This window comes from Panicum virgatum, chromosome 2N, assembly GCF_016808335.1.
Source record: "Panicum virgatum strain AP13 chromosome 2N, P.virgatum_v5, whole genome shotgun sequence".
NCBI classification, from domain to species: Eukaryota; Viridiplantae; Streptophyta; class Magnoliopsida; order Poales; family Poaceae; genus Panicum; species Panicum virgatum.
Genome location: NC_053146.1, coordinates 53,432,429 through 53,445,559, shown reverse-complemented (window position 1 = coordinate 53,445,559; position 13,131 = coordinate 53,432,429). Strand labels below are relative to the sequence as shown.

At 45.8% G+C, this 13,131-nt stretch overlaps 1 protein-coding gene, 1 non-coding gene and 1 pseudogene across 2 annotated transcripts; all 3 read left to right on the top strand.

Annotated features, from left to right (window-relative positions):
• Positions 1 to 493: 493 nt before the first annotated feature.
• On the top strand, positions 494 to 600 carry LOC120663215. The gene has a single exon (XR_005670434.1). It is a non-coding gene; the product is annotated as a small nucleolar RNA R71 (small nucleolar RNA).
• Positions 601 to 3,999: 3,399 nt separating this feature from the next.
• LOC120662760 lies at positions 4,000 to 7,216 on the top strand (annotated as a pseudogene).
• Positions 7,217 to 8,549: 1,333 nt separating this feature from the next.
• Positions 8,550 to 9,268, top strand: LOC120662759 (auxin-responsive protein SAUR40-like). The gene is made up of 2 exons (XM_039941839.1): positions 8,550 to 8,879; positions 9,197 to 9,268. Exons 1-2 carry the CDS (start codon positions 8,550 to 8,552, stop codon positions 9,266 to 9,268), a joined length of 402 nt encoding a protein of 133 aa, XP_039797773.1.
• Positions 9,269 to 13,131: the final 3,863 nt, after the last annotated feature.

The following is a 13,131-nucleotide window of genomic DNA, read 5'->3' as shown; positions in this document are numbered from 1 at the left end:
GTCCTTTAAAGTGGTCTGAAAATTGTTATTAAAATTCATACCTTGCTGCTGACTGAAGGGGAGGTTGCGTTTGGAATTCCAACCCTGCTGAGGACGGAAGCCTGAGTTGTTGGAGTTGTTCGCTCCAACGAAATGAGCTTCCTCCTGAGTGATCGGGCAAGAGTTGCCCATGTGTCCGGTTTCTCCACAAATTTCGCATGTCATGCGAGAATCCATAACTTTGTTAGCCTCCTGGTGCGGAGACTCCAGTCTCTTCATGAGAAGGTCCATCTTGGCAGCAAGCATATCGATGTTGTCGATATGATGAATTCCCTTGCGGGGCTGTTGCTGCCTTTCACCTTTCCAACTCTGGTTGGAAGCAATCTTCTCTACCAGCGCTTTTGCTTCAGGGACGCTGAGCGAAAGGAAGGAACCACCTGATGCTGCATCGATGTGGTTCTGAGCTGATGTGTTCAGGCCATTGAAGAAAATCTGAATAATCAACCATTCCTCCATACCGTGGTGGGGGCATGCTGCAATGTACTCCTAGAATCTATCCCAAGCTTCCGGAATGGCTTCATCCGGGAGCTGTTGAAAGCCAGAGATCTTACCTCGGAGGGCATTGGTTTTGCCCACCGGGAAATACTTCGTCAGGAATGCATTGGAGCAAGCTTCCCATGTGGTGAAGTCTGCTTTATTGGTGTAAAACCACGTCTTCGCCTTGCCTAACAAGGAGAAGGGGAACAGTCGAAGACGAACGTTATCCATTGTGGTACCTCTGGGGTTGATGGTGCTGCTCACTTCCAGGAAGTTTTGAAGGTGAGCGTTGGCATCCTCTGATGACTTGCCACATAATGGACTCGCTTGAACCATGTTCACCAGTCCCGACTTGAGCTCAAATCCATCATTGCCATAGTAATTGTTCAGTCCAGAAGGAATGGGGCTGCTGGACGGGGCCGAGTACTGCCTGAGAGTCTTGGCCATGGGTGGTGCTGAGACTGACAAACGAGGATTCCAAGTGGGTTTCTTCTGGGGTGGGACGACGCGGCATCTCACAATTCGCCCAATTCTCTGAGGATTCGGATCGAAGTTGGATGGTAGATCAAGACCGGTCATGCACTGCTCTGCATCGAATAAACGAGAGAGAGAGAGAGAGAGAGAGAGAGAGCAATGGTAAGCCCGCTAAAACTAGCGGTGATAAAACAGTAAGGTTTTCCACTCAATTATACGATAATTTTAGCCAATTGCTTCCCCGGCAACGGTGCCAGAAATGCTTGTTAGTGTTTCTTATGCTCAATCTGAATAGGTATTCTGCAAGCGCACAGAATCCACCGGTGTAGCACTTCATCTTGGAGTATTCCATGGTATCGTGAAATCCTCAGGGAAGCACTATGATAAAGTGTATCGTAAATTGTAGTGACAACCCTTACTGAAGTTATCGACTGACTAATTCAGCAGGGGTAAGCTAGATAATTGATGAGATAAATGACCAAGCTATGACCGTGTGACACACAGGAGATTCTATACCTTAGAGAGGTAGCAGCTGGGAGGACAACGAGCGAGAAAGGACTCCTGAAACACTTCTAAACTACTGAGCTAGCCTCACTAGAACTAATCTATGTTTCTATCTTGATGTCGGAACCAGGAGCTTATTTCGGCGGCCTAAGCGAAGGGCGCAGACAGGGGTGAGAAGGGGCCAACATACTTTTGGCCATCCTACTGCTATGAAAACACCCAACATGGTGGACTACGAGGGACGGACAAGGCTGTCACCACTTGCCACCTACCACTTGCGGTACCGTGGGGTGGAACACACTTTCTAGCTAGCACTGAGTCAGACACCACGTCTGCTCTCGGTACTAGGATTTCTCTTGATGCCTTCAAGAGAAATCCCCCTCAACCTAGTGAACTAACTTGAGTTACACTAGTACGGGCGAGAAAATTTGTAAGACTAACTCCGACAAGCAAGGGAACTTAAATTGAACTAAAGGTAAAACTTACTCCCGCAGACAAGTACTAGTACTTGGGAAGAAAAATACTTGCGGAAAGTAAAGCTGACTCAAGTAAATAAAGAAGATAACTTATATTAAAATAGTCAAAGGAAAAGATACAAGAGCTTTACCGAGCTCCGATGACGACTCCGGATCCCGAGACAAGCCCGACTCGACTCTAACTCCCAACTACTAACCTACTCTAGACTTGAGAAGAGAGAATTGCTCCTTTGAGTGTGTGTTTACAAGTGGAGGGGAGAGTGCTATTTATAGGCTTCCAAGGTCGGTAAAAGGCCGGTAATTCTGTTAGCGCCAGGTGCACGCAACTGTAGAGGCGGTGCTTAACTTCCACGCGAAGCCGGGAGCCGGGAGGCTGTAAGGTGGGGCCGGGCGGTCCTCCCTAGGCCGGCCGGCCTAGGGGTGTGACATCTGGCCACCGACCTCCAGTGGACGGCTCCTGATCTCTTTTGGACGTCGGTTCTCTGGGTGGTTTCCTCGGATGCTTCTATCTTGGGCCGGGCGGCCTGCCTCCGGAGCCCCTCGGCCCTCCGCTTCGCCGACGTTGCACAACAGCACTCCACTTTGCTTCTGGAATGGGTGGTTTCCCCATTTGACGATCTTGGCACTGGTATGTGGGCTTTTGAGTGGAACCTTGTGCCTTCCGGGTCCACCGACAGGATATGAAATGTTCGCCTTGTTCTGGAACCTCATGAACATGTCACATTGCTCCGGTGAAAGTATTGGACCCATGTATGTGGAGGTGTCAGGCCGGTCGGCCCAGGAAACCCTCCAAGCCTACCTAAGTGCATATTGATCAAATTCTTAGGTTTAGCACTAGCTTTGAGAGTGTAAGTGCTAGATTAGCTCTTGAGTGAGTGAGCAACCAAGGTGTTGTACCTTGTGGCTGGTTCTTGAGTGAACCAACAAGAAGATCTTGGTGCGCCGGCCTCTTGGAGCATTGGTGGCTCGCCGGCACGTAATCGATCCTTCGACTTGGTGTGGAGCGGCAACGACAATCTTCTACGGGGGACGTGGAGACCCTCTTCCTTCGTGGACAAGCTCCTTAGTGGAAAACGGGATCAAGGTGATTGTGGTTGAGTCCATGGAAGAGACTTGATTGCCGGGAAGCGATACTCTTAGTGAGTGCTTCAACAACATGGATGTAGGTGTGCCTTTGTGGCTAACCGAACCACGGGATAAACACCCGCGTCGAGAGTTTATTTCCTCCTATCCCGCTCTTTACGTTTTCACATTTCATACCAGCAATTCTTGTGTGTCTTTACTTTCGTAGAGTAGTTTCTTGTTATGAAAGACTATATGTTGCTAAACTCTCTTGGGATAGGAGTTTCACACTAGAAGAACCGTAGTTGCACATATAGATAGCATGTTTTAGTTTAATATTATGCAATTTAGTTGGAGCCATAGGTTATGGTTTTAACTTGCCTAATTCACCCCCTCCTCCTCTTAGGCTAGAGCACACGATCCGATCTTTCACAAGGCTCCTACTTTCTTGAGTAGGGGTTCTCCCAACTTTCTGAGACTTTCAATTTTGCTTCTAACTCCAACAATAATCCCTACTTTCATAATAATAGTAGAACCCATCTCTCATAGGCTACATTTTTTTATTTTCTTCCTTTTTCTCCTATCCTATCCGTTCCCTCTCTCCTCTCTCCCGCATTGCTCCTCCGCCTTGTCATGAGTCTAGTGCCATGAGATTCTCTATATTTTCCCTGTCAAATTACACTGTTTAATATCATGAGTCTAAGAAATAAAAGTTAGCAAATGTTTCCAATTGATGTTGGGGGCATTATTTATGATCAATGTTACAACGATGCCTAAGTAGATCTACCAAACATTTGCATTTACTGGCTGCTTCAGGACTGCTAAGGACCATAAGAAAAGGGGGGGGGGGGGGGCCTTAAGAACTAGGGAACAGAGAACTACAAGTAGGAGCAAACTCCAGCTTTCAAGTGGGAGTGATGGCCCAAAACGCTCATTTCCAAAAGGCACGAGCCGCAGCTTAAGAGAAATGTGGAAATGTGAGTAATTGCTTTTGAATTTGCTGCTTCTTCCTTTTCTGTGCACATGTTGCTCTAATAGAACACTAACACTTTTACTGTACCATATCTATTAACTAGTTCAAGCGAGTCAGGCAGCATTGGCTGATTTTCATAAGAAACGACGTGCAATTGAGGAGGAACAATGCGGCGGGTTTCCCGATCGGGAAGTTCCAAAAAATTCCTTTAAAGAGAAACCATTTGGTGATGAAGCTGCACATGGCCAAGAACTTTGTCGATCCAGTGTTGTTTCACTTGCTTTGTTTGATGGTGACAGTGCTGGTATGCTATGATTTTTCCTAATTTGTATTTTGGTATTTTGCTTCCACTTGTTAATGATTTAAATCATGATTTTGTGCAGAAGAAAACAAGTTGTTTGCATGCTCTGGCATAGCTCTACCACATGGGAGAGCTATACTACGCCTAACAAGATTTGTTACTTCGGCATGTTTGGTTCGAGAATTCAATAACAAAAGAAATAGAGATGATAAATTGAGGGTTGGTGCTGCTGATCATTGTCTTCCATTTTGATTTGTTTAATCAAGCTAACCGTGGCCATTCTGTGCTGATCTACTGCTTTTGTCACTAGGTTAAAGCGCGGCTTCCTGATAACACAACTACTGATGGGCTCTTGGGACTATATGATAAAGATATTGCTATTGTTACATCCATTAACCGCCTAAATGTCCGTCCTGTACATCTCGATCTTCAGGCATCACCTGACTGCCCTGATGGTCATGTACTAGCTGCTGGACGTGCCTTCAATTCAGGCAGTTTTATGGCCATGCATGGATCTCTGTCTAACGAATCTCCCAACATCTTCCTTTCTGATAGTGAAGATTTCACAGAGGTTTGTTGTTAATTTATTTTTACTTTTTGGCATGATGGAAAACTTTAAACTAATATTTGCTTTATGAATTATACCTTTGGTCTAATGTGTCATTCATACACAAGTAAAATGCATTTTCCCTTCATAAACCATGCCACTTTTCTTTGTTCTAGGCTGCACTTGGAGGGCCACTTGTAGGAAAAGACGACAGGTTTTCATGGGATGATCGTTGATCTTTGTCATGATGGTTTTGAGAATAGGAAACGTGCCAAGTTCCTAACGCTGAAATCACTTTATGAACGCTTGGAGTTGTTTCAGATACTCAAGTATGTCTTTGGCAGTTCCAGTATCTGTGAGCTATATCTTCCCCCACTTAATTATATTTGTTACCCTTTTTCTGGTGTTGCATCGGAGCCTTTCACGCTGTAATTTGTGGGCTGGAAACAAATTGATTCTTCTTACCGACCTGGTGCAGACCTGCACCAGTGCTGTCTCCTATTGTTAAATTAGCACCCATGCTTAATTTGAAGCTAGTGTGTCTAAATTAGAAAGAGCAAAAACAATTCATTCAGATGATATGGACAATACAAATTTGTTGCTTATGAATCTGCTTACTCCTGTCATGTCTTTAGCTGAATACGTACGAGTCTGATTGCCTTTGTCCCCTTGTACCTTGATTCCTTTAGTTTCACTGTTATATTTATGAGAATGACCCTTAACATTTTCTATCGCAGTCCTAAGAAAACCCGCCTCTGGGATTTTTTGTTGCCTGAAGGTGTATCAAGTGTGGTCCCTCCAGGTGTGAATAATCTTTCAAGCCATCACTGTAAATGTTACCAATTGATCATTGTCTGCAGAATATTATGTGTTGTCATTCAGAGTACTCATTAATCTCCTTGTTGCATCAGGATTCATGAAAACTAGTTACCGGATAAGATCCTTAGGCTATCCAATGCCACCACCACTTGTGCTTGAATGGTAAGTTCTTTGGTTTTATATTTCTGATGTCCCTTGTTCTCTTCTTTATAATTAACTTCTGATCTTGGTTTTTAACCAGTCAATGGTCGGTTGCATAATCGATTTGAAGACCGTTTTGGTGAATTACGTGCTTGGAAAGGGTATCCTTTTGGTGCTCCACCCAATGATTATTTCAAGCGTGTCTGGGATCAACTTCAAAAGGAAGTTGTGACAAATATATCCCGTAGGGTTGTCTCGCTTCTTTCTACAGCGATTGTTCGAGGTCCTTTGCTTGCACAGGGTTGCTTATAAAGTGGCTTGGAAGCAGAACCACACGCACTGTTGTCTTGACTTCTGCCAATTTAGTTAGAAGTCGTGCTAATGAAGATGAAGTTGATGGAAACTTGAGGGTTGGTGCTCCTATCACTCTTGGCCTTTTAAGTTATATATGGTGGTTAGCTGATCTCTCTTAATCACTGCAGATCGAGGTGTTTCTCCCACCGAATCAACGTTGTGTGATGGGACATTGGAATTGTATAATTTACACTATAATATTGCTATTGTCAGTGTCAAGAAAGGTTTCAATGCTATTCGACCAGAAGACATTTTTAATGGAAATGAAGTGTCAGCTAAACAGGTAGTAGCTATAGGGCGTGACACTATACATGGACTTTTGATGGCCATAATGGGTAAAGTCAAAAGTAATAACAAGGGTAAAGTCGAAAGTAGTAAGAAGGGCGTACTCAATTGCAAGGAGCTACGCTGTTCCACTTGTAAAAGTAAGAAGGTAGTGTGTTGGATTTCTCTTACTGTTTTTTTATATGGCAACCTGTATTAAATAATTGCATTAGAATCTGAGTTATCTTTAATCACAATTCATCCACTGAAGTTATCCAATAACATTTGCCTTTTTTTGTTACTAGGCTGGGATTGGCGGCCCTCTTATTGATTTTGGTGGGAGTTTTGTTGGCATGAACTTTTATGATGGAAGTGATGTAACTCCTTTCCTTCCAAGGCACGAGGTTATCAATGCTTTAAATGGAGCGAATAATTTCAGTTTACCATCGGAGAGGTACTTGTTTTCTTGTTATGTCTCAGTTACTGGGTAAGTGGGTATGTGTTACAGCCTGTGAACTTGTGATTAAAAAATATGTTGGATGACAGCTCAAATAATCCTTTTGCGACTTGATTTCATTAGAGGGGAGGAGAAAAACAGGTAATATTTGTTCTATTTTCTCGTTTTCACTTGTTTGTGACTTCAAAAATATTTTCAACAACCTATAACCTTACATTGGATAAAATATATCTTGGATGACAGGTGGCCAGTGCCTAAAGCATATTGGCATCATGGTGAACTTGAGGCGGATTTGTATGATGTGCGAAGTGGAAGGACTCTCATGTGATCATTGTGAACCTGAGGCGGATTTGTACGATGTGCGTAGTGGAAGGACTCTCATGTGATCATGGTGCACTTAATGGTGTATTAGTATCATGGTGCACTTAATGTGGATAGATATGATGTACCTTGTTATTGGGAGGATTATCAATCGGATGTCGAAGTTTGCTAGTATCTAAGTAATCAGTAGCGCTATGGTTGCCCCTTCTGTCTAAAATATGTGACTTGTACGGATTACTGCAGGATTCTGACAGTTGCAACTTACATGTTTCCTCAAATGTTTGACCTCGTCAAAATGTGCTTAGGTGATCACAACTTTGCCAGGTTTATATTATTTGAAATGAAGGGTTTATTCATGGAAAAAGTTCATTTTTGACCATTGAACTTTAGGCTCAGTTTGGTTTTTACCATCGAACATCAAAATTGGGTATCTTTGACCATTCAAATATCAAAACTATTCCTGTTTGGCCATTAGGTGGTTTTGCTAGGCGGTTTGCCGATGTGGATGCCATGTGGAGCTAAGGCCCACTTGTTAGCATTACCCCCTCTCTCTTTTCTCTCTATGTTCCCCTTCGGTCTCATCTCTCTTCCGCGCAGCGGCCGGCGGGTGGAGTAGGGGGTATTTAACTTTTTACCATTATAATGAATGGTCACTACAGATTTAGCATAAGAGAGAGAGAATCGATCTAGATTTATCACATTTGCTCACGTGGCACGCCAGGTCGTCGCTCCAGTGTGGATCTGAGTCGGCGCGAGAGGGCAAATGACCACCGATGCCCTTGCTTCTTCTTCTTCTCCATCCCGCATGGCCGGGCTGCTTCTTCTCCATACCACAACATCCTGCAGCAGGCTCACGGTGGGGGCGAGCGCCCTTGTCCTCTCCGCCGACTATAGATCGCCCCGGAGCACCACCTGCTGGCCGCCATCGACGACGCGGCCGCGGTCCTCAGCACACCACCTCGGCGCCATGGCCGTGGCTATTGCGGCTCCCGCTCCTGCCATGGCGTGCGCTGGGTGTGGTGCAGATGGGTGCGCCGGCGGGTGTGATCTCCTCGCTGTACGGGGACGGCACGAGCCGGCGCTCGGGCACCGGAGGCATGAGTCGGCCGTGGGTTGTCGGCGCCATCGAGCATGCGCCATGGCCGCGGCGAGCGGGTCCCGGCCGCTAACCCCGCCGTTGTTGCCGTCCTCCGCGCACAGGCTCACCTCCCGGACGTGGCCGTAGCGCTCATTGCAGACGACGGTGGCCTCCGCGCCATGGTGTCCCCCGTGAGTCACTTGCGGTCGACGGAGATGGGGCGGCGGCTGGACGCGTTCAGGGCGCGGCCGGTGATGGCGAAATGCAGCAACGTTCCCGTGCCGCGGCGCGCGCGGTGGTGGCGACGGTGGGGAGCGAGGCGCGAGTCCCGACGGGGCACGTGGCGGTGTGCATGGGCGGCATGGCGTGGCGGTTCGTGGTGCGGGCGGCGCACCTGAACCACCGGGTGTTCCGAGAGCTGCTCCGGCAGGCGGAGGAGGAGTACGGCTTCTCGTCCGGCGCCTGTGCGGGACCCATCGCGCTCCCCTATGACGAGGACCTCTTCGAGCACATCCTCCGCCACCTCTCCTCCCCGTCCAAGGCCTCCCGGTTCGTCACCCTCGAGGACATCAAGAGTGGCGCCTTGGCGATTGTAAGGTCCAGATAGGCTCCTCGAGCAGCAGCATCAAGATGGGCTCTTGATGTAGTCGTTAGCCCATTATAGAAGCTTTGGAGTACGAGCCACTCATCCATCCCAAGATGAGGACAGGCGAGTATGTATTCTTGGAGTTTCTCCCAAGCTTCTGGGATGGATTCCATCCGTGTCTGCTGGAAACTTGATATTCTTCCACGTCGTAGGGCATTTGTTTTGTCCAACGGGAAGAATTTGGCGAGGAACGCCATGGCACATTTGTCCCACGTGCTGACGGCGTCCTTGTTCTGATAAAACCACTGTTTTGCTTTCCCCAGGAGGGAGAAAGGAAACAGGCGGAGCCTGATGGCATCAGCCGTAACGCCCCGTATGGTTATGATCTTGCATAACTCCAGAAAGTTCTGGAGATGGGCGTTGGCGTCCTCATTCGGCTTGCCACAGAATGGGCTAGCCTGCACCATGTTTATGAGGCTGGACTTCAACTCAAAATTCACATCCCCAACATCAACATTGGGTCTAGTTGACACATTGGCAGCTGAGGAGACGGAGAAGTCTCGGAGAGTCTTCTCAGCCATGGGTTCGGTTGTTGTTGATGGTGCTTGAAGAGCTGGTTCACTTGTCGACTGCGAGAGTGGAGGAGGGACGACGTGAGGTAGGACCCTTCTTACAAGCTTCTCGGGATTTTCAATGAAGTTTGTCAGCAAGGAGAAACCAGACATACACTATCCTGTTTTCATCCAATCAGGAGAAAACAAAAAGAGAAACACATTAGCCTGTATAGGCAGTAGCTACCTCTTACTCATATTGCCAGGTTTATGTGCTTAGTGAAATCTTTACACCTAGTGCTATCCCCGGCAATGGCGCCAGAAATACTTGTTGGCATTTCTTAACGTCGCTACTAGGAAGGGTTAGTTCCTAGCAGCGCCGCCAAGGAAATGTCGGGTTGGTATGTCTTAACGATTACAGAAAGATCCGCAAGAGCACAGATATACCGTTGTAGCATTTCGCCCGAAAGTATTCAGGGTATTGTTATTTATATTTTCCCAAGGGATGGCGAGATTGTGTAAAGATGTTTACTAGTTACATAATCATGACATTATGAAATAAGGTGTAGACTACTGATTATACAGGGGTAAGTGATAAATAAAGATAATCAGGGATAATGTGACACACAGAACAGCCAACTCTCATAAATAAAGAATAAACAAGCACACCTAAGGTTAGCGGGAGCATAGGCAACAGATCCTAGTATACTATTCATGTTAGCAGATAAGATACGTTAGCCACATGCTTAGAGCTGCAGGTGCCGGGAAATTAGGGACATCAGGGAGAATGACCCACATTGGAGAACATCCAGTCCCGTTTCAACTTTGCATGAACTCCTACACGATACCCGAACGTCGGGGAGTACGCTAACCGAGAAGCAGCTTCCCGGTGGACCGACAGAGCCGTCACCACTTGCGGTCTACCCTAGTCAAACCGTGGAGCACCGTCATATCCGAGGGATCCCGCATACCCGGGCACCATGCCTGCATATGAGGTCACTACCTTAGCACCCCCGGGTCCCCCACCCTTCGGATGGACAGGTAAGATGCTAAGGCAAGCCCGAAAAGCACAACGAACCGATATCCTTACCCAAATCATCTGGTCTAAGCAAGCAACTAGAATAACTTGATAAAGCATAGATCAAGGCTAAGCAAGCTAAGAACATAGCAAGATAACCAAGAACGAACTCTGTATGAATAGCATAACGAGAGTCGGAATACAAAGCCATACCAGAGGCTGAGGATTGCTCGCCGACCCCGAGGACGACTGGATTCGCTAAAGAGATGAAGTACTAGCCTAGCTCCACTACCCTAAGGAGTACAAGTCACAAGAGAGTGTGAGAGAGAGGCCTTCAAGTAGTGTGTGTGGTGTGAGAGAAAAGAGGCCCCTTTTATTGCTTGAGAGGTCGGTTCCCGGCATCTCCTTGTATGGAAACCAGGGTTTTTTTTCCCCAACCGGACACCCCAAACCGGAGCACTTCGGTTTCGGTTTACCGGACCGGTTTGACCGGTTACCGGTAGAAACTGGTCAAATTCAAATTTGAATTCAAAAAACTCAGTTCAACCAGTTCGGACCGGTATACCGACCGGTTAGACCGGTTTGCCGGTCGGTTTGACCGGTTTACCGGCCGGTTTGACCGGTTTGAATTCAAATCCAAATTTAAAATCGCATGTGTAACCGGTTTGGACCGGTATACCGGCCGGTTTGACCGGTTTACCGGCCGGTTTGATCCGTTTACCAAGTGGGCCTTAATGGGCCGTCTCATTTTTTTCCTTTTCTTTTTTGTTTTAACTTTAAATGCCCTAAAAGTATGTTAAACGAACGAATTTTTGAGAAAATTTGACACCATTAGATTCGTCGCACCTTGAAGTATTTTTAGGAATTTTTTTGGGAATTTTTCATTTTTTCGAATTCAAATTTGAATTTTGAATTTGGGCTGGTTTGGTACCGGCCCAAACCGGTTAGGTGAACCCTGATGGAAACATGCCAAACCGCCATCAGGAGGATAAGATCATCCTTCCCGCCAAAATGCACCTGAATAGGGGCCTATCCTGGTTTGGCCGGCCCCACTTTGCCACCTCTGGCCACCGCCTTTCTCTGGTATACTGCCTGGTGGGCCCTAATGTTGGTAAGTCGGTGTCAGGGGCTTCGTTGGTCGGTTTGGTCTGGTTTGTGGGCCTCTTTTGCATGTGTTACGCAGGACGCGATCTTCTGCGATTTTGTCTACGTATTCTTCGTGTTTTCTTCTTATTCTGGACTTGTGCTCCTGAAAACATAAATCTTCGAAAACAACTGTGGAGCTAGGTTAGTGATACAAATATGTAAGTAAGAGGTATGGTTTTCCTTATTTAATGAGTATAGTTGATGGTCATATTTTGCACTTAACGACGATCAACATAAAACTTTCTTGCACCTTTGACTCATTAACCCTCCTAGTACCTTCTTCCGGGCGCTTAGGCTTGAAAATTCTAAGCTGGCTTTTTGCCTGACCGGTCTGACCAGTTGAGGTGGCCGGTTTGACTGGTCGTGCCTGAGTTGCAGACCAAATGTCTTTTGAGAGGAACTTTCTTGCCCCCGGGTCTTGAAGGAGTCTTCTCCATCGTCACTTCCCTAGCCTGAATCTTGTCATTGACATTTTTTGGCCTTGGCTCACCAATGATAACATTTTTTCCTTTTGCTCCTTCGTCTTGTTCTGGTCGAATGAGTACCTTGACATTATCCAAATCAATCGTATGGACTAGGAATGACGCCTTGTCATCTTTCACCTCATGCATTGCCAATCGTCTTTCATTAATGGTCGATTGGATTTTTCGACGAAAGATATTGCAATCATTAGTTGCATGAGAAAAAATATTATGCCACTTGTAATATGCATGTCGCTTTAGCTCCTCAAGCGACGGTATGGCATGAGACAACTTGATGTTTCCGCTTCTAAGCAACTCATCAAATATACGATCACACTTAGAAACATCAAATGTGAAACGAACTTGTTCTTGTCTATTCCTTGGAATCGGCTTAAGGGATAAACAAGAACATGGCTTAGCTTCTTATTCAGGAACTTCCTTTTTCTCATCGTCCAAATCAGATTTATAATCAACATGTATGGACCGATGAGTATTATGGGCATCTTTTTTGCGTTCTGGAGTCTAAATTCAAAACCCAAGGCTTTCATTTACAAATAATTAACAGTTTGATACTCAAAGCCTTTGAGTTCTTTTTTCAAATAAGAACATAAACCATCAAAAGCCAAATCAGCCAATTCCTTTTCAGAAACTGTTAAATTGAAGCATTTGTTTTTTATATCTTTAAACCTTCGAAAGTTCGAAAGTAATATGAAGCAGGCTCATCTTGGCCTTGCCTAACTGATGCCAAATCCGACAGCTTAGTCTCATTGTCCCCATTATAAAAACGATCATGAAATTTACGTTCTAACTGATTCCAAGATTGAATAGAATTCCGGGCCAATGAAGAAAACCAAGGAAAAGTGGTTTCAGTCAAAAATAATGAAAATAAGCGAATGCGCAAAGCATCATGGAAACCAGCTTTTCCCAGTTGTAACAAATATTGGTCAATGTGCTCCCAAGGTGCTCTATTATCATCACCACTAAATTCCACGAAATTAGGAACACACCAACCAGCAGGAAAAGAAACCAAACCAAATTCAACGGGATATGGCTTTTGGTATAATGTAGAATTACCTATATCC

Coding starts and splice junctions, on each gene's coding strand:
- LOC120662759 (XM_039941839.1), top strand. CDS start 8,550: ATGCAGCAACGTTCCCGTGCCGCGGCGCGCGCGGTGGTGGCGACGGTG. Junction 8,880..9,196: donor AGAGTGGCGCCTTGGCGATT/GTAAGGTCCAGA, acceptor TGCTTTCCCCAG/GAGGGAGAAAGGAAACAGGC.